The 27,060-nt window shown below is 34.4% G+C and overlaps 1 protein-coding gene across 2 annotated transcripts in view; it reads right to left on the bottom strand.

The window, feature by feature from the left end:
* Nucleotides 1-1,530: 1,530 nt before the first annotated feature.
* The window catches only part of LOC129219956 (transmembrane protein 165-like), a 76,693-nt gene continuing 51,163 nt past the window's right edge, over nucleotides 1,531-27,060 (bottom strand). For both annotated transcript variants that reach the window (XM_054854273.1, XM_054854274.1), the window contains 6 exons: nucleotides 25,470-25,668; nucleotides 24,476-24,574; nucleotides 18,619-18,698; nucleotides 14,215-14,361; nucleotides 3,757-3,862; nucleotides 1,531-1,765 (listed from right to left, as the gene is read on the bottom strand). In XM_054854273.1, coding sequence (XP_054710248.1) covers nucleotides 1,689-1,765; nucleotides 3,757-3,862; nucleotides 14,215-14,361; nucleotides 18,619-18,698; nucleotides 24,476-24,574; nucleotides 25,470-25,668 — 708 coding nt within the window. In that variant the 3' untranslated portion in view covers nucleotides 1,531-1,688. The remainder of the gene's footprint in view (nucleotides 1,766-3,756; nucleotides 3,863-14,214; nucleotides 14,362-18,618; nucleotides 18,699-24,475; nucleotides 24,575-25,469; nucleotides 25,669-27,060) is intronic.

Here is a 27,060-nt window from a genome sequence, read left to right as displayed (position 1 = left end):
ACAGGAACAGCTATCCGGGGGGTTCAGTAGTGGTCGTCCACGAGGAACCACACCCGCAGATGACCGGTATATTGTCTTACAGGCCAGAAGAAACAGGCGGCAGACAGCGGGAGAAATAGCTAGACACCCGATATCGCGTTTTACTGTGGCCAGAAGACTGCACGGTGGTGGTCTGTTTGCACGACGCCCTATACGGTGTGTACTTCTAACGCCTGCCCATCGGAGAAGGCGTTCTCTGTGGTGCCGGGAACACCGGAATCGGAGAGACAATGAATGGGGACGAGTACTCTTTGCAGATGAGAGCAGATTCAGTCTGAGTAGCGATTCTCATCGCATACTCATCTGGAGAGAGCGGGGAAGCCGCAATCATCCCTCGAACATCATTGAAAGGGACAGGTATGGAGGTCGCGGTATTCTCGTTTGGGGAGGCATCATGCTTGGTAGTCGTACAGACCTTCACATCTTCGACGCAGGTTCAGTCAACGGGACACGTTATTGTAACGAGATTCTTCTTCCATATGTGCGTCTTTTTAGAGGCACTATGGGTCCGCAGTTCCTTTTCATGGACGACAATGCACCATGTCATCGCACAGTAGCTGCCGAACCCTTAGAGAGTGAGGATATTGAACGTATGGATTGGCCGGCACGATCTCCGGATCTCGATCCCATCGAGCATTGAGGAATTTTCTAGGCAGACGCTTGGCAGCTCGTACCTTACCACCGATTCGGGAGCTTCGATTGGCGCTGCAAGACGAATGGGCAGCAATGCCTCAACAACTCATTGACACCCTCATTCTCAGCATGGGCAGACGCTGTGAAACCTGCCTAGCAGTCGGGGGAGATCATATCCCCTACTAAAGACCGGATTTTTCTTGCTGGACACCAATCACAGGGATGTTTCGACCTTCAGTCGCATTGCGCTCCATGCTACTTTTTCAATAAAGCTTCTTTTTATCCCTCTGATTTCTCTTTTAGTAAGTGTTGCTTACATTACACATGTCCTTACGTATTGGGGATCTTACGGTATTAAATGTGCTGATTTGGAAAGCTTTTGTACAAAGTTATATTGAAAAAACCGTCTCGTCCTTAATTTTTGCACACCACTGTATGTTAACAGCAGCTGTTTAAGCCTCTTTTTCTCAGGTGCTGGTTTCTTCGGTTTTCTCGTTTTGCGCGCATGATATTTCAGAAAGTTTTTAATATATTTCCGTAAAACTTTTCATGCATGTTTTTCTGGTACGCTTTCATGATCTGAACCTAAATTTTAACTTAAAATGAAAGTTAATATTTGAAAAAAAAAAATTTTGCCCAAAATTTTGGAAATTTTTGATTGTAACTTATAAAATTTCAAATAAATAAATAAATAATTAAGGTTGAAGTCATAAATATAAACCAGATAAACATACATTCAAAGTTTTACGGAAATATATAAGAAACTTTCTGAAATATCAATCGATAGTACGAACGTCAGTTTGACATCACTAGTGTCAATTAACTTGCATTCTCCATTTCAAGACACGAAATTTTACAACTAAAAACTTTAATGAAATAACGTGAGTATACTAAAATGTACAATCAATACAACCACATGTACATGAACCAAAATTATACACCCGATTAAAAACAATGTAAGGCACTTTTAGTCATCTAATGCCCTTTCAGTCCGATTTGAGCAGGATCCTCCATTTTCATAACGTCTCTTGAATCGCAATGACGAGAGACCAGGCGCCGAAGGCCAAAAACAGTACGCCTCCAAATACAGTCACTAGGGGGAAAAGGAAAATGTTGTCAATTTCCCAAACTCTCTTAAAGAAAAAAAGAGTTCTAACATCGTTATAGCATGCAATCATCGACACTCCGGGTATGCCATCCAGAGACAGCAGTTTGTCCTCGTTATGGACTCACAACTCTGGAATAGACAATAACCGAGGCAGCTAATTGGAAGCAGTTGTCATCTCATTCAAGCTGAAAGTGACAACAAACTGGTAGCTCAAGTAAATTTAGCACACCATAATCGCAACCGCTTGTTTCTTCTGCATAAAACTGAAATTCCGGCACTTAATCGAGGCGGACAAACAAAAGAGATCAAGATAATATAAATAAATTACGAACAACAAAAGTTAATCAGATTGGTAATTTGAAATCCTAAAAGTTTGATTCACTTGATCCAGTTAAGTTTATCGATATGCGTTAATTTGAAGCTAGCACCAAACATAAAAAGCATTTTCGAAAGCAATCTGCATAATGTGTACCTCAACAGCTAACAACACTTCTAGATTCTTTTCCTCTTTTAGAGTATATTTTCATAGAATACTGGAAAAAGTTTGGTTAAACTGGTGGACAATATTTTTGGTTGTTAAGATTTCTGAAAATTATCCACCCTTGCAAGTGCGAATGTATGCATATGATATACTTCATACCAACATGACATATGACGCTTCCAGACACTACTAATGAGTAGAAGTACTGACATGCAATGACAGAGGAATTTTCTTTAGAAGCGGATACCCTTTGCAACGGCGACGAAATTCGTCTGTCATAATAGACTGTTGCTATGATTATCAAAGTTAACAGCAGGATTTATCTGTTCCAAGAGGCATCCTTGCTCAGCCAAAAACTAAAGTGCATTGGCAGTAAGTTACCGCCCCTAAGCCAGGGCTAATGCAGAACCACGTGCAATGTACCACAGCCCGGTTATTATATCAAGAGACTGCAGTTTCGTTCTCATTCAAACTCTTCAGTCTGGATCAGTAAACAAAATAGAGCTGGAGGCAGATGTCGTCTCATTGAAGCTGAGAGCGCTAACAAACTGGTAGACAAAAGAAATTTATCTCACCAGCCAGTGAGCATAAAGTGCAATTGTTCAAAGAAACTTTTAATGAAATAATAAAAAATGCCAATGAATCAACACGTACCATTTTTCAGAGCTGAGGACGGAATTCAGACTTTTAAAGAAATCGGCAGACAGATTTCTGTCCTTCGATTGAAAATTTTTGAAGTCAAATTTTCAATTGAAGGACAAAATTCCATCTGTCGTTTTTTTTTTTTTTTTTTGAGCAATCACGATTGCTTATTGTTCTCACTTGACTGTTTTGAATTCCTATGATTTTATTTTCCCCCGCCTCCCTCTGCAGCACCACGGTCGGCCGCCTCACGATGCTGCTCCTCTAGCGAAAACCGTCTCCAGGTTGCATCACTTACTTGTACATACACATATACTTACACATACACCACACTTACACATACACCTACACACATACACCTATACACACGCATACATACAGACACCTACACCTACACACACCTACACACAACTACCCACATACCCACGCACATACACACATGCATACATACAGACACCTACACATACACAACTACCCACACATACAAATTCCCCCCCCACACACACACAAACACACACGCCTACATACACACACACACTCGTGATTGCGAAAAACATAGTTTGAATTCAAGATGTCAAAGTTCAAATTATTGTTTTTTTTTTTTAATTTTTATTTTAAAGCCGGAATTTCATCCTCAGTACTGAAAAGTGGCACCGATCATGGCATATTTGTATAATCACATATAACCAATTACGTACGTTCAAAGTCAACGAGGAACTTTTGTCGTTGTCGTAAATGGACATATTATCCGCCATCGCTCTTTTTTCAGTGTATGTATTGTACACCTAAGCCGAAATTGTAATAACAATCAAGTAACGAGTACTTTATAACGTAAGCCCAAGAGAACACTCACCAATGCGAAGTGATATCCTGTCTGCTATGAGGCGTCCTCCCAGCACGGCCAGGGAAGTGCAGGCCGTATGACCCAGAACGGCACCAAGAATCACACCGAATATGCTCTGCGAAGAAATCAAAATGTCATTGATTAGAGATAGGCACGGCACACAGTGGGGCGAAAACGCCAAAAAGCGCTTATAAGTGGAGTTTTTTACTATATTAAACCAATTGAGGATTAATAAATTTGCACAGGCCTACCTCTTAGGCAATCAGAACTGGAATTTTAGAGCCCTTCGTCCACTACAAAGCTGAAAGGGGCCTTTAGAAAGGTGAAGAACCATGAGTGCGGGAATTTACAAAAATTGCTTTTAAGCAGTCTATAATTTTTTTTCTTATTAAAGGCGGATATATTTAATTTCTCTCGTGTCCAACAATAGTAAAAAAACGAAAAAAAAATGAGTAATTGAATTCTCAAACCGAAAATCGGTTTTGATCAGTACCGAAAACTTGGGACTTCAAGGTTATTTTTTTCAAAACACTCTGCGAAAAAAAAAATCCTCTTATTTCCTCTTAGAAATTAATATTACTTAGTCATTAATGGGCTGTAGAAAGACCCTGAAAAGGAATTAGCTGCGTAAACCTGCTAACTTTGGACCCTGAGCCCAAACAAATCGAAAAAACTCCACAATAACATGCCTGTGTAAATAAGCAAGCGAGAGAGGTTTTAAAACATTTTTAAGCGCGTTTTGGCGTTTTCGCCCCACTGTGCGGTAGTTCGATTATGAAATATAAAAGGTTGGTTTATGGAGAATGAAATGAGGAGAGAGATAAATCTTAATTAGATTAGAAAATAATATGTTGTTGTTGTGGTTTGTTGTCTTTACACCACTCGGGGGAACCAAATAGAATATACTATCAGATTAAAACACACTAATGGCTTCTGTTTTAAACACTAGTCGAGCACCACAAGGATGACAGTCCAACTTAGCCCAATCGACGCACGATAGATGAAAGCACCGTCTTTCAACTTTTTGATAGTTTTGATATAGACCTAGAGCCAAACAATCTCTGTTCCAGCACCTTAAGAGGTATTAATCTGTCATGAAACTTGGAGATCATTATGATCGTGATAAATTAAACGTGCACCAGCATGAATTAGCGTACACGGAAGGTCTTTGACCGACCACTATTGAACCTCCTACGTTCGCCACGAGTTCGGTGCCTAACCGTCCCAAAAAATGTAATGATTATATTGTATACTTTTATGCTAAACTTAAATAACTAAGAGAAAAGTTATTTATTTTATTAAAACTTTAAAAATCAGTAAACATCAAAACAATGCGCTTATTAACTTATGATGCACTCAGTCTCTGACTAGGGGTAACCTTTAATGATACCAAATGGCAACCAACGTGTAAGCACAAGGTAGTGTTTATTAAAGTATGTAGAACTAAAATTGTAAGCGTTGAAAGTCTGACTTGTTGTCGCATTTGTGTAAAATCATCTTCTATTCAATTTTACTTAATTCAATCTAGTTATTGAAATACGCTATTAGCAATAATCTACTCTGCTTTTAGGACCACCGATCTGGTAATATTTTAACTGTGTAGTAACCAGGACGCATATAAGCTACCTTTACTCCTGTTCGGTCATAGGAAAATTTCAGGCCTTCTCATTGGCTTATTCGAGTGTCAATCAAAGCTTCAAAGACGCCATTGTAATGTTGCTAGTTGTCTTTCGCACTGTGTTTCTTGTTTGTAATCTGCTAAATACGAATAAGCATTTGCAAATGATATCTTTAATTGAATGTTACTGGCAAAAACAGCATTATTATTTCCAATCAATTTCATTCCTTGCAAAACTAATAAAAGCTGCCTTTGACTAACTATGCTTTGAAATAAAAATAGGTAGCGCCATCTTTGGGCAAAAAATGCATATTTTACGACCTTGTTTTGATTTAATTTGAAGTTATTTTAAAAATAATTCTCATGGTAAATTATTTTGCAGATGGAAAAGAGTGAATTCTGCAATTTTTCATATTCTTAATGATGTTTAATGCAATTTAATCAGCTCTTCTTATAAAGAAATGATTACCATTAAACTTAATAATAAATACTTCTAGTGAATAATTTAATACATAATAATTTCTAATATAATTTTCTCTTGTACCAATTTATTTCTAGCTAATTTCTATTGAATATGAGTTAGCATTCAAGAATAAGACCTTTAATTGAGTAGTGAGTGCATCTGGAAAAAGTTCCTTTTTGTTTCGGAAGAATTTCCTTCTTTACGAAAAAAAAAACTAATCCTTTACTTCCAAGGTTATGTTTAAAAGAATCAGCTGTTCGCGCACTACTATTGGATAAAGTCAGCTGAACAAAATATCTTTTTTTGTCTATATTTTGTTTATCTTATCTTTCATTGGTTGGATTGCTTTATGTGTGTCTTCACTGGTTAAATTCATAATCCTGAATTAAATTATAAATAGTCGATGTGTACTATTTATAAAATGCTAAAACAATTGAGATGTCTGTATTTAAAAAAGAAAGGCTTCCACCTTCATTAAATTCGATTTTTTTAAATACTTTAAAATTTTTTCAATGAATGTATGATATTTAATGTATTTGAATGATTACATTCAAATTTTTTCAGAACTATTCATGAAACCATGAAGGTCTTATCAGCAGTACAGCAAAAAAATAAGGAAAACTTTTTTGCTAATTTTGCTGAAAATATTTAACAGCTGCAGTTCTCTTCATGGGCCAGTCTAAAATATTTCGCTGTATTTTTTATTACAATACATTAAAAGTCATATATTGATTTCAAAATTGTCTCAAAATTAGAATTTTGTGAAACTTTTTTTCCCCCCAAATGTATTTAAGTTAAATAGTAAATGAAACTGCATGAAATTCTCTTGAATTGCCTCATCAACTATGTGTGATAATTTTTTTTCATTAATAATAAATGAATTTAAGGTAACAAACGGTGCGAAACGGTTTTCTGAAAGTTTGACTTGAAATAACATATATATATATATATATATATATATATATATATATATATATATATATATATATATATATATATATATATATATAATTTTACATTATGAAACATTGCTTTTTAATGTTATTTTCAATTATTTCATCCAAGAGTTTAAATTACCTATTCCTTTTTACATATAACTTTAAATAATATGAAGGATATTAAAAGATAAAGAATTTGCTGTTTAATTAAAAAAAACTTACATTGAGAATTAGTTGACAAATGAGTTAAATTAAACTTCAATAGCTCCTTCTTAAAAAGTGCCATTTTTTGCTTAAAGATAATGCTATTTATTCGTTTAATTTTATTTTTTACAGGTTTTTTTTTTAAAAAAGCAGAGCATTATTTTATTTTATGAGTTATGAAATTAGAAGGAGACAAGAAGGACATGTTTGCCAGACTCACTCAAAATTCAATTGGAAGTCTTATTCTTGAATGCTAACTCATATTCAATAGAAATTAGCTAGAAATAAATTGGTACAAGAGAAAATTATATTAGAAATTATTATGTATTAAATTATTCACTAGAAGTATTTATTATTAAGTTAAATGGCAATCATTTCGTTAAGAAGAGCTGTTTAAATTGCATTAAATATCATTAAGAATATGAAAAATTGCAGAATTCGCTCTTTTCCATCTACAAAATAATTTACCATGAGAATTATTTTTAAAATAACTTCAATTTAAATCAAAACAATGTCGTAAAATATGCATTTTTTGCTCAAAGATGGCGCCACCTATTTTTATTTCAAAGCATAGTTGCTCAAAGGCACTTTCATTTGTTTTGCAAAGAATGAAATTGATTGGAAATAATAATGCTGTTTTTACCAGCAACATTCAATTAAAGATATCATTTGCAAATGCTTATTCGTATTTAGCAGATTACAAACAAGAAACACAGTACGAAAAACGACTAGCAACATTACAATGGCGTCTTTGAAGCTTTGATTGACACTCGAATAAGCCAATGAGAGGGCCTGAAATTTTCCTATGACTGAAAAGGAGTAAAGGTAGCTTATATGCAACCAGGACTGTGGAGTCGGGATCGTTGAAAAACAGGCCGACTCCGACTCCGGGCTTCTTTTTTTCTTTAATATTCACTGACTCACCTTGCATTTTTTTAAAAACTGACCACTAATTTGTTTGATTACAAGTATAAAGGTCTACTAATAAGAAAATAACTGTCATTGGCAACCAGCTGGCTTGATTTTTTATCGAACTTTCTGTAATAGCTACCGATGGCGTCCCCTAGTTTGCTTATTTTTTAACTCTCTTTAACTAAGCTAGTAGCAACTGACAGCAAACGGTTTTGTTGCCTAACATTTTCTAAGTAATCACTTTCAAATTAATATTTTTATGTATATATATATATATATATATATATATATATATATATATATATATATATATATATATATATATATATATATATATATATATATATTACTTCGATCTCAGCTATAAAATATTAAAAGGAGTTATACATTGAATAAGTCGGGGCCCGTGGCTCGGGAGGAATCTTCTGAGGGTGTACGGTAAACTCAAAAAGTGTTGGCGCAATAGCGAAAATCCGAAAGATCCGATAAAGTATATCTGTTTTTAACCGACTTCAAAAAAGGAGGTTATGATTTCGTATTGCGACTTTTTATGTGTGTTTTCGAATTATTCCAACATTACTGGACCGATTTGAAATTTTTTTTGTTTGGAAGGGTATACTTCCCAGATGGTCCCATTGTAATTTTGTCTGGATCTGATAAGGGGTCTCGGAGAAATCCAAGAAACTTTAAATTTCATACGTCATGATCACGTGATGTTGCTGTGATCGGTGTATTTTCACACCTAAGCTTTTGGCTTTCTCTTGAGCGATATTTAATTCTCGCGGCACATGGATGATTAATTTTCTCAACGCTGCGCCGCATGGTAATTTTTTATTATAATTATATATACTAACTAGCTGCGTTGCCCGGCTTTACCCGGTCTACCTTGAAAAAAAAAACCATTGCGTCAAGTGCAGTATCTTCAATAACCAGGATTAAATGAAAGAAAAAAAACCATCATGCAAAATTTTCTCGCCAAACAATGACGACAGATACTAAAATACTTTTAAGAAATTAAAATAAAATGATGGATTTAAAAGGCGTAACCATGGAAACACAAAACAAAATAAGTTTAAGAAATGAAAATGAGAAAGATTAAAATAAACAATAGCTTCAAAAAGCGTTACCGTGGAAACACAAAATAAAATGGTTAAAAACTTGAATAGAGAACAGATGTTTGAACTTCATTTAATTCGCTTGTAACTTTTTTTCTAATGGAGATAGAGAGTTTAACTTTCGACCATAGGTCGAGTTAGATCTGGAGTAAAAAAAGCAGCTCTATCCAATGCTGTGAAAAAGAAAACTGTGGGACAATTCCTTTACTTTTTATTGATGGATTTAATGAAGTAAGTAGTGCCTGAATTTCAGCTAAGCCTAAAAACATTCGAGCTAAAAACGTAAAAAACTCCTGCCGCAATTAAGTTAGAGCATTGGAACAAATTGCGTAGAACGCGGAAAATTCTTCCCTTTCCAACGATATATAATATTATTATTTGAGAGTAATTTTTCACCCCCATATTCGGGAATTTACGTGAAAGTTGGGCCTAAATTGGAATAAAATAAGAACTATTCATCGAATTGTTTACAAACTGGTCTGCAAACCTTCTCAGGACTTGAAGGAACAAACTGAAAGTTTCAGTAAAATCGACCGGGTAGTTCTCGAGTTTTGCGAGTTCAAACACACAGACGCTTTTTGGAGACTTCATTTTATACTATGTAGAGATGTATTTATTACTGTGTAGCAAAGCAGTAAATTAAATATATTTTGCTACTTTAATAGTTGAATCAATTACCTTAATATTTTATTCACTAATAAATAACGTTATTTAGGCACTAAAATATAAAGTTCTTTATTTAATATTCCAATTTTTAAATGTATTTAGTGTTCAATTGAGGGGGAATTGAATACAGAACACCCCTCCCCCACGATTTAATTTATATTCTTTAATAATATACATTATAACTGTGTATGATTTCTGAAGTTTGACCAATATTCTGGATTTACTATTTCACGATGCCGCCAGTTCAATTTGAAATTAGGGTTATATTAATTAGCAGACTTCAAAAAAAGGAGGAGGTTCTGAACTCGTCGGATTTGTTTTTCCCTTGTACAATGTTCCATAAATACGCGAAGACACCTGTACCCAGGGGCGTGCACAGGGAGGGGAGAGGAACACCTGTTGGCCCGGGTCCGAGCCTGGAGGGGGCCCAATATTTTTGTAACTAATGGTAAAATATAGGGGTAAACAATATGGAGAGGGGCCCGGAAAAGTCATTTGTGATGGGCTCCTAAATTTCTGTGCACGCCCCTGGCTGTACCGATAAGGAAAAGTCTTTTTTTTGTTTGAAACAGCATAGTTCCTCAGCGGTCTAATGTTAATCAAGTTCAGGTTTGATGAAATTGAAGGAAGTATTCAAACATCATACTCACATTTAAATCGATTCGTACTTTATTAACTTTGTATATCGTCTCACTTAGTGAACCGGTTTGTACGCTTTTTTTTTTTCTTTTGTTTAGTGGTGGTTTTGTTTAGGGGTGGTCTAACTTCGGTTGCAAATCTTTGATTTACCCTATTTGTTCTTTAGGGAAAATTTAAGGGTAAAACAATAAATTTCATGCAATTTCCCTCACAAACGATTTAATATAAAACCCATTAATAAACAAAGGCCATAAAACAAAGGTTTATACTTTCTTTACCTATAGTTAAAGAAAGTACTAAAAAAATATATTATTAAGAGTAATGATAAGAAAAATTTTGAATTAAGTATTCTCTGTAGCAAACATAAAATTCATTCTAGTGGAAATTTTAATCTTCATGTATAGTGGGGCCATGTGAAGAAACATGCGACTTTTATCACGAGTTACATGACACTAATAGCGAAACATAAATTACAATTTACAATATTACAATTCTAAAATTTACAATTTCACAAATTTAAACTTAAAGCGATTTCGTTTTTCTTTTTTTTTAGTGACTCGTGCATTTGCTTTCGGAAAGCAAACATTGATAAAGTTGAACAAATGATGAAGACAATTTTTTTTGTACATAGTTACGCATTTGAAAAAGTCTTTCTTCACAGTCGTCGGAAGTCTCCGAGACGCTCGCCGTGTTACTTTTATATATATATATAACCATATACTTTTATATATATATACACCACTAAAAAGCAAAAAATAAATTACTTTTATATATATATAAAAAAAACCGCCTTCAAAAAATACCCAGGAACTAAAAAGCAAAAAATAACTGATTACATTCTATTTCCTACCCAAACATACAAATGAAATTTATTTTACAATTCCAGTACAAAAATCAACTAAACTAAACACCGAATTATAAAATAAACACTGATTTAAATTACTATACGATGAATTATTTTAAATACCTAACTAATTATATACGATCGCTTAATTTTTAATAACCTTTTGAAGTCGGGGCCTCTTATAAACTACTATCTAACGTAACTGAGTAGGTTTAGATTTAAAGACCAATTTCGCGTATAGTTAAATTACTGTTTAATTCAGGATTCGGTGGGTTGTCAATTACGTTATGTAGTTGTTTATAGGAGGCCCCGACTTCAAAAGGTTATTAAAAATTAAGAGATCGTATATAATTAGTTAGGTATTTAAAATAATTCATCGTATAGTAATTTAAATCGGTGTTTATTTTATAATTAGGTGTTTAGTTTAGTTGATTTTTGTACTGGAATTGTAAAATAAATTTCATTTCTGTGTTTGGGTAGGAAATAGAATGTAATCAGTTATTTTTTGCTTTTTAGTTCCTGGGTATTTTTTGAAGGCGGTTTTTTTTAATTTAAAATTATTTTTTTTAAATCTATAAGCTTGGTTCTCCCTAAAAAGTATGAAATATAATAAGAATATGATTTCTTGGTTATAACATTCAACAATTGCAGTTAATCTTAAAATATTCTTGTTAAGGTGTATTCTAAAGCAGCCAATGAGATTAAAATTAAAAATTGAGAGAAGAAGAAATATAGGTATAGTAAAAACTATTCGGATAAAGCTGTGTGCTGCCACATTTTGTGTAAAATTTGCTCCAGACGTACATGTACAAAGCATGTACCTCCGCAATATATAGTGCCCTATTTTCGTTGAAATTTTATAAATGAAATATAATCTAAGATTTATTGAGGAAATTCTTCAGAATAAAAGTGTTTATATTTTTATAAACTTTGAAATTAACTTGGGGGTGTTACCCACCAGATGGTTGTCATCCGGGGTGGACCGCGCTATCTCAAGAAAGGATTTTTGACGCAGCAAAAAAACCTTTGTTCTCACAAGTTACATCTTTCAAAAACTGAAAGCACGCGATTTGATCAACATCTATTTGTTAAACATTAAAGGGGAGCAAATTAATGATTTTCAATTTTTTTTTGAATGGAATTCTTAAGTAATCTTACTTTTAAAATCGCAACTATTTGAAAATTTGATTTTCAGATTGAATGTCTAACGTTGTACTCATCTTAGGTTTACAATAAAATGCAATGCGAAAATTTCAAAAAAGAAAGGGTGAATTGATATTTCAATTTCTGTTTAGGAGTTTTTCCCTTCCCATCAAGGCAGAAAATTGGAAAAAAAAAAAAAAAAACCATTAATTTATTATTCGAGTCAAGAAAAAGTTACCTCTAAAAATGTGATAATACAAGCAATTTTCTAAAATTTACCCTCATATTGTAACTTTTTGTTGTTGAGTCAAAAATTACTTTTGTTAATATTAAGTGATAAAGTTCTTGTTATTGACATTTAAAGTATTAATTGAAACCTACTAATTTTCGGTGCAGTATTCATTTGTTTAATATTAAGCTTATTTGTATTTTAAATGCTTTATGTAGAGTTAGTCAAACGCATGCGGGACGAAGTGAAATAGTTCAGTTCATTTCATTTACTTATTCAATCCTTTATCAAATCACTTACGCATTCATAAATTAAATACTTCGTTTATATTTCTTTTTCTTTAATAATTCTCTTATTTATTCATTCATTCACTATTTTGTTATTCATTCACTATTTTATTAACTCATTTAATTTTTCTCATATATTAATTAATTTATTCATTTACTTGTTTATTGTTTTGTTTTGTTTTCATTTATTCATTAATTAATTTTTTTCTCATTCATTTGATCAAAAATATCTTTAATAATCGAATAGAATGTATTTTATTTTTTACTTTGACCCATGGAAAAAAAGAAGTGAAAATTTTCCACTCCCCCCCTTTTTTTGGAGGTACAAATTTACTACTAAAAGTAAAAAATATGTTTCAATGCAAGTTTTATTGTCCTTTCTTTATGTAGGGTAGACCAGGGCACGTTTACGCAGTGCTCTTTTTTCAAAACGAATTATAACTGGAGAGCCAACAGTCATAACAGATTGATGCTACTCATTAGCAAATATTCTCTCAAATTTTTTAGCATCAGTCGATCTTCGGTCCAGCGTGCAGAAAGAATAATCTGTTTTTTACAAAGTTGAGTAAATTTTGTGTTGTGAACGTTTTGAAACTTATTGTGAATAAATAATACTTAGCTAAAAAAGAACAAACATATAAAAAATAGCAGAATTTTATCCTTTTAGTTGTAGAGATTTTTAGTTGTATGAATTGAAATGTTATTAAATTTTTATGCACGTTAAAAATAAATCCAAACTTGGCGACGAGGTAAGTTCACGCGTTGAATGTCGAAGCACCATTATACGCACGTTCTTACTATGTCTTACTTATACCTGCCACTGACACTTTTTTCGCTCCAAACTGTCTCAAACATTTTTTGCCTTCTCCGGCTATTAAGTTTTCAAAATTAGCATTTAATTTTTAATTAAGTTATACATTCCTATCTTATAGCTTACAATGATATAGTGTTGTCTTCATGCCCCTTCAGCTTTAACTATATACGCGTTTACATTTTTCAATTTGTAATAAATTTGCTTTATTTTAGCGATGATAAGACAATACGTCAAAACAGAACCACGTCAGGTGTCGAAATAAATATGCGTAAACATGTCCCGTGGCAGGTTTACGCAACCGACTTGGACTACAAAATATTTTTTTTAACGGTTAAAAACGTAAGCAGAGCAACAACTGAACATACCAATTTTGATTCCATTACCTGCTTCATAAAACCGTAATGTCTAAAATTTCCTAAGGTAAAACATAAAAATTAGAAAATTCGTTGAAAAAAATCCTCGTAAACGTTCCCCGGTCTACCCTACCGTAATTTTCAGAACAAATTTCAAATTTGTTCATTTAAAAAAAAAGTAAGTTACCTTAACTATTTCACTTTGCTCCACATTCCCCTATTTGTTCGCGTGCGACACTTACGTATTTGGCGGCGAGGATGACGGTGGTGATCTGGGATCGGTCACCCCACTCTGCGAGGAACGTCATGATGAAGGCCTCCATCAACACCCACATCCGGGACGGCTTCTTCTCCTTCCCGGACTCAACGTCAACATTCGTATTCTTCGTCTAAAACGGAGGGAAAATGCATTTCACTAGTTGATGACACATCATTATTTCAATAGCTATTATTTTACCTATAAAAAACCTTTTCGCTTTGTGTTCACTTTTTTTTTGGTTCAGTTCTCATCTTATTGTGATACTTTTTGAGTTAGAGTGCCCACAAGAGAGTGTTCACTTACAAATAGACATTTTTCAAAAATGCTGAAAATAGGTCGGAACCTATTCAAACCTGTAAACTTATCAAAATTTGAAACTTTTCACGAATCCCAATACTTTCTTCAACATAATTTTGATATAAAAGATAGTACTTCAATAGGAATGAGCAGGGCCGACTCTAGTAGCTCTGCCGCCTTAGGCGATATTGACCAGTGCTCCCCCCACCCCATTGAATGATAATATAAAATAATAATATATTCTCATATAAATAATAGCCGATGATCGAGTAACCCGCGTGTTTCAACAAAGAAACTCGCCCCACGGCATAATATTTTGGAAATATGTTTTGATAATGTTTAACATGCAGGGAGAGGATTTATTGCGACAAGGCTGAACTCGATCCGATAACTTGACTGTTTTACAGGTAAGACTGTGTCATTTCAGGGAAATGAAGAAATGAAAAAGCGATCAACTATGAATGCTATCTACTAGAGTTTAGGGTTAATCCACTGGAGTTAAGGTTAAAATTTCAACTATCCAAATATCACTTAACAGGCAAAGGCTTCGTTAAAATGTAGAAGAAGAGAAGCAATTTTCACCCGTCATACCTTGACGGGCGACTTTCTAGTTAATAAAATAAAATAAAAAAATAGTAAAGTGTTTTAAACTAAAGTGAGTTTCTAGTTAAATTGTTAACTGGATTTTGTATATCCAAGCACTGATACACTTTTTAGATTATTTTTTTTTACATTAAAAATCTTACGGCACTGAAACAGATATTAATATTTTCAAAACACTTTTAAATCACGCAATTTACCGCCTCTAAAGTTGAATAGAATTTCTTGTTAAATTCCAAACTATGTTCTGCATATCCAAGCACTAGTACACACTCTAAGTTACCATTTCAACACTCCAGCAGTGAATCTTATGGCGCTAAAACAGATATTCATGCTTTAAAAAAATATTTTTCAGTTCGAAATTTGCCGCCCTTCTAAAATCTGCCCTTCTAGGCGGCCGCGTAAATCGCCCACCCCAGGAGCCAGGCCTGGGAATGAGCAAAATCTGGAAATATTCATCTGATTTTAACTTAAATATATTTTTCACGCTGTCTTTTGAGCAACGAAAGCACTTTTTTCCAACTTCCTCATCGTGATGTCGCTCGCAACTCTTTTTTTTTCCGCTCGTGCACTCTTTGAGGGTTTTTTCAAGGTCACACGGAAAGCAATTGAAAACATTTAAGATTTAAATCGAATCAGAATTCAATTAAAGACTAAATTAGACAGAGTTAAATTTGAAACTTTTACGGAAAGCCATTCCACAATAAAAAAAAGTTGTTTTTTGTCCCGCCAATGTCAGTTCATACATTTCATTGAAAAGTGATAATTTTAAAAGGTCATGAGTAAAATGTTTTGCTTAAGAGATAACACATACGTTTGTAACTTTTTAGCAGCGTTCGTGATTTTTTTTAATTTTTTTAAATAAAAAAAGTCGGATTTTTTTTAATTTACATCAGATTTTTTTTAAAACTGTTCAAAAATTTGTAGATATTAATTACTTTACATTTATAAACATTTTTATACGTCATACAATAGATGAATCCATTCAATTTACTTTTAAAATTAAGATAAGTTCTCTAACTATTCAATAATATGTTAAGATTTATAAATACGTTATAATGCTTAGATACGTTGTGATTTTGTTTTGGGCATTGCTTAAAGATAAGGTTACCATTATCATGTACATCTTTAGTGTAAAATAATATATTGAACAATTACTTTTCTGAACTTATTAGTCACAGTGTATAAGAAAAACTACAAATTTTTACTTTGTTCTAAACTGTAATTTTGGAGTAAAAGCAATATAGAGTGAAAAACTGTTATACACACAAAAAGAGGGATCTATGTAGTTTTGCATATTGAAGTTAAGATAATATAATGCAGTGTAGTTAAATTTAGAGCGATATATTCTAAAAATGCAAAATTATTTTATAAAAGTAAAAAAAAAACTGATTATAATTAATGATTTTGTTAAAAAAATCACTTAATTCAAATCAATTGATTTAAATCAATGATTCTCTTAAAAAAATTCACTTGATTTAAATCATGATTTTAATCACGATTTAAATCAAGCTGATTTAAATCAACGAACCCTGCTTTTTAGGCAACAAAATTTCATCCATTACACTTTTAAAGTATCATTTTTAGTGAAATATATGATCTGTCACGTGGGAGACAAATGTCCATTTTCCCGTGGACAAAGAGAAATTGTCTTTCATTCTGTCCTTCCGTTATTAGGCTCTCATATTTTATATTTTTAGGTAAAAAAAGCTTCTCAATGGCGATCGTCAGACGTCTTGTTTTGATTTGTTCGTCAGCCGGATTCGAACGATTATTTTTTGGCAAAAAATTGATTTCGAACAAATGAGGTAGGTACACGCGAATCACACATTCTTTATTTTGGCGTATAGTCAATCTCTTTTTCCGCTCGCAATTGTACGAAATTTCTGTCCAGAAAAATCCAAATGAAAGCAACAAACAGCAAAAAAGGATACTTCATTAAAAAAAATCCGAAAAGATATTGTTACGCTTTCGGAGAAACTTCAAACTTTCCTTAAATGACAACAAAGTTTTTGAGAAAAACACGGGAGATCTATTTACAACTAAGTACAAGAATTATATCGTTAACAACTGTTAAATTAACCATAGCAACTAAGCAAATATCAATTAACACCTTAAACTCAACGATGGAACGCGTATTTACATCCAAATACGCAAAAACACAGCGCAAATGCCTCATAATAAACAGAGCATCCGCTCAGACGAATCTCACCCAGTTAAAAAGCATAACTGACTCTCATCCACAAGACGCCCGGCGTTATATACCAGCAAAGAAATTTCCAGAAAATCTTACAAAATTCCACCACTTTCTTATATATTTTTTTTAAATTCCATTCACAAATCTTATCATTCAGAAATAGGGGGATTGTATACTTCAGTCGAATGTTAGGGGGTTGTATGTACATTAGAAGAAGCTATTTACAGGTTACGTTACTAAGATAATTTTAGATGAAAAATAATGGAATAAACGCCTAATTTAGCCAAATTACAACAAATTGATCACAAAAATAATTACTATTTACAGAATTTGTAACAATATCTTCGGAAAGTTACTTCGGAAAATTTGGATAGAAATATCAATTGTTACACAAAACACCCCCACGAAGACTCCAATTATGTTCGAATCTTGTTTTTTTTTTTTTTTTTTTTTTTTTTGGAATTTGGAACCTTTACGAAGAACATGAAATCTACTTAATGCAAAATTTTGAAGATTTAGAGAAACAGTATTTGAATAATATTTTCGACTCAGAAGCGGGCGTATGTTATAAGATACCTAAGGGGAAAATTTTCAGTTAAATGTCATTTTTGAAAATTTTAAAAATTTAATTGCATTACGTAGTAACTCTGTAGCAAAAAATTTTTTAGTAACCTGTGAAAGGAAGTAAAAATCAAAAAATAGTCTGAAAGATAAACTGACATAAGATTAAAGATCTAAATCTCCACTGAGAAATGCTTTAAAATAAGATAGTTCATGCACATGAATTTTCACTTCGTTCAGTTCCCCTTTTTTGACAAATTTCGTCCATTTTGTCCGAATATAGTTGAAAATACGGTGTAAACCTTCATTAGCTGACATGAAAAGTTTTTTTGAGCAATCACAATTGCTAATTGTTTTCACTTGACCGTCTTTGGCGTCTGGCTCCTCCGGTCCTGAGCACTGTCCACCGGAATCCGCTTCTCCTGGTCGGTGGCGCCCATGTCCTACACACGCGCACGCTCATACACACTTACAAACATACACACACGCGCGTGCCTTTACACACATGCTAATGTGCATAGACATAGGCGAGATGTACGCACACACACAGGCCTACACATACACAACAATATTTCGTCTGGATTTCACTACTAGTCTTTGCTTTACAAGCACAGGCACATATTGTCGCCTCAAAACTACAATAGAATACCTTGCTGTTATTCCCGGGCTTAGATGTCTTACTGTTGTTCTGAGGCGACGATATGCGCTAAAAATCGGGGTAAGGGAACTCACCTCGTCGGTTTTCTTTGCTGCGATTGTTTTCTCCACCCCTTCCAGTTCTTCCTTTGCTGCCGTAGCCCCCATTGAATAACCTGACGGAACGTAATTGGTCAGTTCAATTTGGAGTCGAATAAATGCAAGCACAGATATATAAATTCAGAACAATTTGATGAATGAAAAGCTGACAAATAAAGATGAAGCTGGATTGCGACAGCGACAAAATACCGGTAACGTGACAGAATGTATCTATGAATATCAACCTAATAGGAATTTGTATGAGTTCCCAAATGACAAAAAGTTTAGAAAGGTGTTTCAATGATACATTAAAACGAAACTCACAGTTATTCATTTGCTAAGTGTTAAGAATGTAAATGAGAACCATTTCGCATAACTCTGATCATCTACAGCCTCACAAGAGAAACGAAAGGAACTGAAATGCTCCTTCAAGCTCCTATAGAAAATCTTTTCGGCAAGCGGCAAGAAAGACAATTTGGCGTCTATCACATTTTGAAGCAAGCAGAATGGGAAAGAGTTATTCCTAGATTTCTCCACACTTTCAATGAAGATGACAGTGACCGGATTTAAGTTTGTGAGTATTACCAAGCAAAATTTGCTAAGGACGAGCAATATAGGACGCCCCTACAATCTTTAGATTTGACCCCCGAGGATTTTTTTTTTTTATGGGGACATACCAAACACAATGTATACAGCACAAAACCAGGTTCTAGGATTGGTTTGGAAGCAGCCGTTACACATAGGAGTATTTGCACAAAAAACAAACGGACAAAATTATTTGATGTGTTTTTTCGTCATATAATGGATTAATATGTACTATTAAATCACAATGAGGTGTTTATTTGAAAAACAAAATAGAATTTTCTAAAAAACAGAGCTATCTTCATTGTATTTTATGAATTAATCGCAATTAAAAGATTGCTCATCAGGGATTAATAGGGTGTATCTGCGATCATCGTATGAGGCAGTGAGAAGCAAAGGGATGCAAATGGCAAAATTAAAAATTTGGAAATAACCAGTACAAATGGTAGGTGAACCTCTCCTCTGTCTCGGGGCAAGAGATTGTACTAGTAGCCCTGGTAGGCGCTGCTGTATAGTATGATTTAGAAAAAAAATCTCAATGAAAGCCTACCTACGATCTGATCTTTAAACGCGTTTTACTCGAAACTTAAAAATAGTCCACTTGCAACCATTTGCTTCTCACTGCCTCATATTTAGTGCTTCTTTGGAAAATGGCTTTGTTTTCCCTTGTTGCCTGGGTCTGCTACAGCTTAAATAGGGGTACTTAATAGAACTCAGTAATAGTCTGCATAATAACTCTCTATTGTAATCCACTCGGGAAAATTTTCGAGAAAAATTTAATCTGTACTGCCGGAAATGCTTATTGCCAACTTCCGCCTCCTCCTTCTCCTCTGATAAATGGCCTATTGCTTGAGCAATGACTTCAACTCCGTATATCAAAGTTTTATGTACAGTTGGAGTCATAGGATGCCAACCATACAGATTTATGCATAGTTTTGCAGTATCTTGAGCAAAAGAGTCGAATTTTTTAACATCAATGCTGAATCCACCTGAAATCACTCCTAAGATAACTTTAAACCGTTTGATTAGTTGTACATCGACACCGGTGATTCGTGCAGAGCATCCAGAATCTGAAAAAAAAAAATCTTCTTGATGTGTTTCCATCATTAGCATTTCCAAATCCAACTTTGAGAATATCTACTAAGAGTCCCATTTCTTCTTTGAAAACGCTTTGGATATGCTCTTTCGTTTCTTTCACAACTCTTTTTTTCCTCAGGAGATCGTGCTTGCCACTTTTTTTTTATTGGTATTATATAAGCCAAATGCAGTTAAAGTTTCAAAGAAACGGATCCTAGCGTGAAGAATGGGGTCGTTTCCAAAATTTTAAAAGTATTTTTTTCTGAAAGAGCATGATTAAAAACATAGAATCTGACCATTTTTTTATAATTTCATTTAGTTTAATATTTTTAAAAAATTACTTAAATCTTTGTTCTTTCATCGTTTAACACTTCTTCGGTAAAAAATATTTAATTCGCATCTTTATTCACGTGTATTGGCAACGATATGGTCGATAACAAGCATAGAGCGCAATTGTAATTCGCTTCTTGGTTATCATAACGTGGAAATGCAGTAGAAAGATGCGCCATAGTGCATCATTTGTGACGTCATAAAGACCACGCCTTGTTTGAAGAATCGGACATTTAAAAAAAATAATTAAAAAATAACTGTTGGGAAAATGAAAGTATTTTCTGAGTCCATGTTATTTTTATTTTTTTGGCTTATTCTATCAATTTCAGTGACCAAAAGTACTACTTTTGACTGAAGGAAACAACCCCATTGAGAGACCAAACTTCAATGCATCCACATTAACGCTTGTTTTAATTAATTTGTTAAAATCTTTTGACGCCTGTCCACATAGATAACACTTCATTGTTGAAGCAGTATCCCTAGCAGCATTACAGACTTTCCCGTCAATCATTGTTAGCAGTAGAGTATGCTTTATTTTGCTTGCTGCGTTAATAGTGGACAAATTTGTTTCTGTAAGCTGTGAGGCTTGGTTTTCCATATATGTAATTTCCTCTTTGGATACATCTCTTGACTCACTTACAAAGCGTATGCTTATTGGAGGCCGGCAGAATCGAACAGAGGAAGGGAATGGGTTATGCCATAACACTTTTTTTTCCTTCTCCTTCAATAACAACGGCTAATCTGAAGGGAACTAGTGAGCTTTGACAAATACAGGGTGATTCACAATGAATGGGATAAAAAGAAAACATTTTTGTGAACGTTGTAATTAATATATTTAGGAAATTTAAATTTATCTCAAAACTACATTTATTCGAATTTCTACAGGTGTTCAATATGTGCCCCTTCGGTGACGCGACAAATGTCTACACGGTAATCAAGCTCCTGCTACACTCGTGATGGCATATACCCTGTGATGGAGTTCAACACTGCAGTCATCCGCTGTTTCAGTTAATCTAAGTCCTGAGGGAGTGGACGCACAAACACCTTGTCTTTAACGAAACCTCTGAGAAAAAATCACAGGGAGTTAGATCTGGTGATCTCGGCAGCCAGTGAAGACATGTGAAATCCTGTAGCCCAGCACGGCCAATCCAGTGATAGGGTAAGCGTTCGATCAAGAACTCACGTACGTCTTTGCACAACAGCTACCGAGTAAGTTTTGGCACATTCAAAAACGCACTACCCGTTCTCCTGCATGGACGACATTTTGTTTAACAGCGCCTTTAGCGGCAAGTTCGTCATTCGATGATTTTTCCATGTTGCCACATAAAACTTGTATAATTGTACTTGCAGAATAAATTTGTTTCGGCGGAATTAGAGCCGCTATGTAGATAGGCCGACCGCATCAGCTTAAGTTTAGCCATTTTGGATTGGATTCTTCATTGTTGCGGTGCTAGGGTTACCACAGCAAACTTTTGGATTTCGCCAAATTTGCCGAAAATAATATTTTATTTAATAAACATTTCACGTGTGCCGCTAATAATTGTTTACATTAAATAATCACGAAACGCAATAACTCGCCAGAAAAGACAACTACTCAAACACGCTCTCCGATCCAAAATGACTAATCTTAAGCTGATGCGGCTGCTCGTATATATAGGGACCTTAGGCTGAATAAATCCATTACGGCAGTTCCACTGCACTATTCTTTATGGCCCATTCATTAGGAATCACCCTGCATTTACAACACTATCTGTACTGTTTTCCAACTTCTGCTTATAATGTGTTCACTAGGATCCATCGCATCCCCATTTGGATATCAGTACTATATTTTGGGTTTCTTTCTTTGTGCAAGTTTCTGAAATCTTGTGCTATATACTTATACAGTCGCAATGCCGTGTGATCAAGCAATGCTTGAAGTTTGATTTCAAAGGAAGTTTCTGTCACTTGTATTGACTCTTCATTCGGGTAGCATTCTTGTTTAGCATTTTTTATAACAGAATAACAGGGATAGATATTTTTATTAGCATTGTATATCACTTCCCACTGACTTTTAGTAAAGTCTCCTTCGAATAAAGATAGCGAGAGCTTCATGAGGGGTGTATTTTTTAGCGACAGTTTGGTTGTTGGCAGAAATAATATTTTTCCGAAGCTTGTTTGCCCTAGTTGGCGAAGAAACTATTTCTTTCATTATTTTTGATGCGTCACTATTTCCTGTAGTATGTTGGCTGACTCCAGCTGCATATGTTAATTCCTGAACAGGCACCTGATCTCGCAGTTCTTTACTTTTTCGACCCTTACTACGGTCACATAGCTCTTTAAGTCCTTTAATGGTCTCCCTGGTGATTCGGAAGGTAACCAGAAAGGTAGCTCAATTGAATAATTCAGCCACTGTGCATATTTTTTCAGAAAACGTTCATCTTTATAACTAGAGGATGTCGATTTATCTTTGAAGTCGAGTTTATAATGCTTCAAAGTACGACTTATTAGGATTTTTTTATTTTCTGGGCATTTTGTTAATTCCACGAGTTTTTCCTGCAATAGTATAAACTTTTTTTTCCCTCAATTTTATGCTTTGAAATTCTTTTAAGATGTCATAAAAATCTCTTCTTGTAAAGGATTTTACAGTCCGACAATCTGGAAGACAAATAACAAAATTTACTAACTTGAAATATCAAGCCTAGTTCACTCGCTAACTTTTAAACTCAGAAAAAACAAAATGGCGGAATTAGGCGAAAGATGTTTTTACAGTATATAATAGAAAAAAGCCTGAATGTTATGCCCATATAAAAAATACAGCCCGACTCGACCCGAAAAATAGACAAAAACCTTAATTTTTAAAATTTTAAGCAAATATTAACACCCAAATTTTAGTTCATTTCATATAGTAAGAAAATTACAAATTTTAAAGTGAATCAACGCAACAAGATGCTAATATGTGTGTGTGAGCTACATACCTTCGTTTTCCATCTTTAAAAGTTAATTTTCCTATATCGCAATATATTAAAAAAAGAAACTACAAAACAGAAGACTTAGAATGATAAGCGTCCAGAACAAAGAAATGCAATTTCAATAAAATCCAAATTCCGACTAGCGTACGAAAGTGGGGAAGCACCAGGTGAAAATTTTAAGGATGCCAAGTGATAGAATAGTTAACTAGCTTGAAGTACAGCGGATTTAGAATAATGATCGTCAAACTTTCTAATTTCGGTTTTTGTCCGGTTTTATTGGCAAAATACTCCTGTGTGCGTTATAAGGAAATGTGTCTAAGTGCCAATCGAAGTGGTTAGAAACGTCCGCTGCCTGGACCACAATGACCAACAATTTGAATATTTTCGTTAAATGGCTGGTTTCTAGCCGTTTCAGAACTTAAATTCGTAAAAAATTCCTGGTGCAGAGCCCCCCAAGAGAGGGGCGATCGACTCATCGCACCTCCTTTGTATCCGTCCTTGGGATTAAAATAAATAAATAAAAAAATTTCGAACAACACGGTTTCGATATAGCACGGTACTTATTTACTGTTATACAAGGGTACTGTACTGTAATTTTTTTTAATATCTTATATGAAAACATTGCAAATTTCCATACTCTACCACAAAGCTTATGGTCCTCAAAAAGTTTAAAACATTTACATGCTTACTGTTTTGGCGAGGATTCACTGAATCATGTTTCTATATTTCGGTTGCTTAGCGATTTAATCTCTTTCAACTTCAATGCAGAATCCTCAAATTTTGTATTATTATTATTTTACAAAGCGTCTTTTTTTTTTTTTTTTAATAAAATAAATAAAGAAGCATAGCTTATTTATAATCTAAAATAATTTTTGATAAACATGAGGTCATTTCGAAGCAAAAATGTTTTAACTTACCTTCCTTGAGCATTTTTATTCCAAAAATGAAGAAGAGGAATGCGGACAAATATTGCACATACATTTCTGGAATGAAGGCTGATACTAGACCCAGGGCGGCTGAAAGAATAAAAAAATCGAATTTTGCTATCAGAAATCTATTATGATGAAATCATATCGATTATTTCGAAAATTTCATCCTAACAAACGTATTAAAGTAAGTCTTATTGACTCTTTCATGTTCACTTATAGTTTGAAATCTCACTGCAGTTTTCTATTCCCATCTTTTTTTTTTAAACAAAGCATAATTTTTTGTACATAATTATGATTTGAAGAATAGGTTTTTGACGTCACCTATCAAAAAAAGAAAAAAAAAAGAAAAAAAAAACGGAAGTAGGAAGAACTCGTGCCACCATTAAGATATTGAATTTCAAAGTTCGTGTATTTTGAATCTGAGTCCGAGCAAAAAGGAAATGGTGATTTGTAGGCCTTTCGTAGAGTCTCAAAAATAAAACGGGGGGGGGGGGGGGATAGTTAGTTTTCCAGAAATTTGCGAACTTTGAAATTAAATGCCTCCGTACCTCTTACAGCTGAAATAGAAATAAAATTTCCTTTTTAAATGATGTTACTTTCAAATAAATAGTTTCCAAGATATGAAACGAAAACCGGTTGTGTTGGCACTTGAAAAAATTCAAAGAGGTCTAAAATAAATTTTAGAGTCATACATTTGCTTTTTACTACACGCTGAAGGGGAAAAAGTGCTATTTTATTTCTTTTCTTTGAGCCTGATTGTTGACTCTGCTTCACTTGACACAAAGTTTTTTTGTTTTATTTTGTTTGAGGCAGACCGTGCAACGTCAGGCAACGCAACTAGTTATGCATAAAAAATTGTGCTTTGTAAAAAACACAGATGGTGGTAGAAATTTGCAATGGATCTTGTACTATTACAGACTGTCTCCCAGGGGAGAGAGAGAGGGGGGGGGGGGTGAGTGGAAGTGATGGGACAATAACTCACCGGAAAGGATGGTCATGAGCACGAGGGCGGATAATGCTCCCGCCAATACAATCAGGGCCGGGTGCGAACATGCCAGAACCACGGCGATGAAGAAGGTCTTGTCCCCCAGCTCCGAGACGGCCGTCACGGTGAAAGCACTCAGCGCCCCTGCCGCAAAGCCCCCTTCCGGGTGCATCCAGAAAGATCCATTCGAATTCGGCTGCAACGAAGAAAACAAACAGATTAACACCGCCACTCTGATTTCTCGCCGACGGCAACGAAGTTTTTGTCTCGGACTCTTTGTCTATACAGCAGGGGTACTCCCCCCCCCAGGACAAGGGCTCATCCCCCCTAAATATCGCGAAGACCCCCCCCCCCAAAAAAAAAGAGCCTCCCCCCCCAAAAAAAAGGAAAAATACCCATCAAAACACCCCTCCTAAAAATTTCAATGTTGCAGTTTGCGCCATGAACCCCCGTAGGTGGGCACCCCTATATACATAATAATCAACGTGTCCTCAACGGACTGTCGTTCATTCTAGCATTAAAAATTACTTTGAATCGGAAGCATGATTTGTTACTTGCGCTATGACGTAATATGAAGTACAGTAGAAATCCAAAGTAAAGTCTCACCAAGTCTTGTATGGAATTGGCAAACTTCCAGTTAAGACGAGTCCATCTGAATGAGTAGGAAAAGTAAAATGTTGATGCGCGTGTTCCGCTCATTTGAATCAGACTCTGCTTAAGAATCTGCACTTTAACATACATTCAAGCACTTCAATATGGCGGACAAGTGATAAGTTGCATCTGTGACTTTCACATTGAATGAAGTACAGTCGGATCCCGACTTACGCGAGGGATGCGTTCCAAGACCCTTCGCGCAAGTCGAAATTTCACGCTGTGGAACAACGTATGTTTAGAAATATTTTGTAAGCATACCCAAATGTTTCAGACATGTGTTAACACCCCTCAAATTGTTCCAAACCATTTCTTAACGATATATTACCGTTCCCTTTTTAAAAACTGACTTTTTACTGTATTTTAGATAAAGCGTTGACATAAATGACTGTTATGATGCAAAAATTAATGATCAATGAGAGACATAAATTAAAACAGCGCAGTACTTACATTAAGTACATCACTGCATTATAATAGCACTGAACAGTAGATATCGTAAACTTAATTATAATTTTTAAAATGATGAAGATGATGGTTTATGCAGTGTGGGAACACCCCTCTTTCTGGCCTCTTTAACAAAGCCATAATGAAAGAGCAGCTTCCATTTTCATGATGTTTATATTTTGCTTGGGACACTACTCTGCGAGCTTCAGTATTAAAACTAAGTTCTAAACGTTTACGGATTTCCCTTTCTTGAATTTTAATTGTCCGTAACTCATACATAAGATTCACTCATACCTAACTGTCGTGCTACCTTCGAAGCACTTTTTAATTTTTCAAGCATGTCGAGAATCTTGACCGTTTCTTTAACATGATCAGAAACTTTCTCCTTCTTTTCCCACTATCGACAACTTTAGATGAAAAAACGCGTTTAGAGGGCCATTCTATTTAATCAATGTTCATATGTAAAATGAAAAAAAAAAAAAAAGAATTGTGA

The sequence above is a fragment of the Uloborus diversus genome, chromosome 4 (genome assembly GCF_026930045.1).
Source record: "Uloborus diversus isolate 005 chromosome 4, Udiv.v.3.1, whole genome shotgun sequence".
NCBI lineage: Eukaryota > Metazoa > Arthropoda > Arachnida > Araneae > Uloboridae > Uloborus > Uloborus diversus.
Note: the sequence above shows the minus strand (reverse complement) of the source record. Positions and strands in the feature narration are given on the sequence as shown.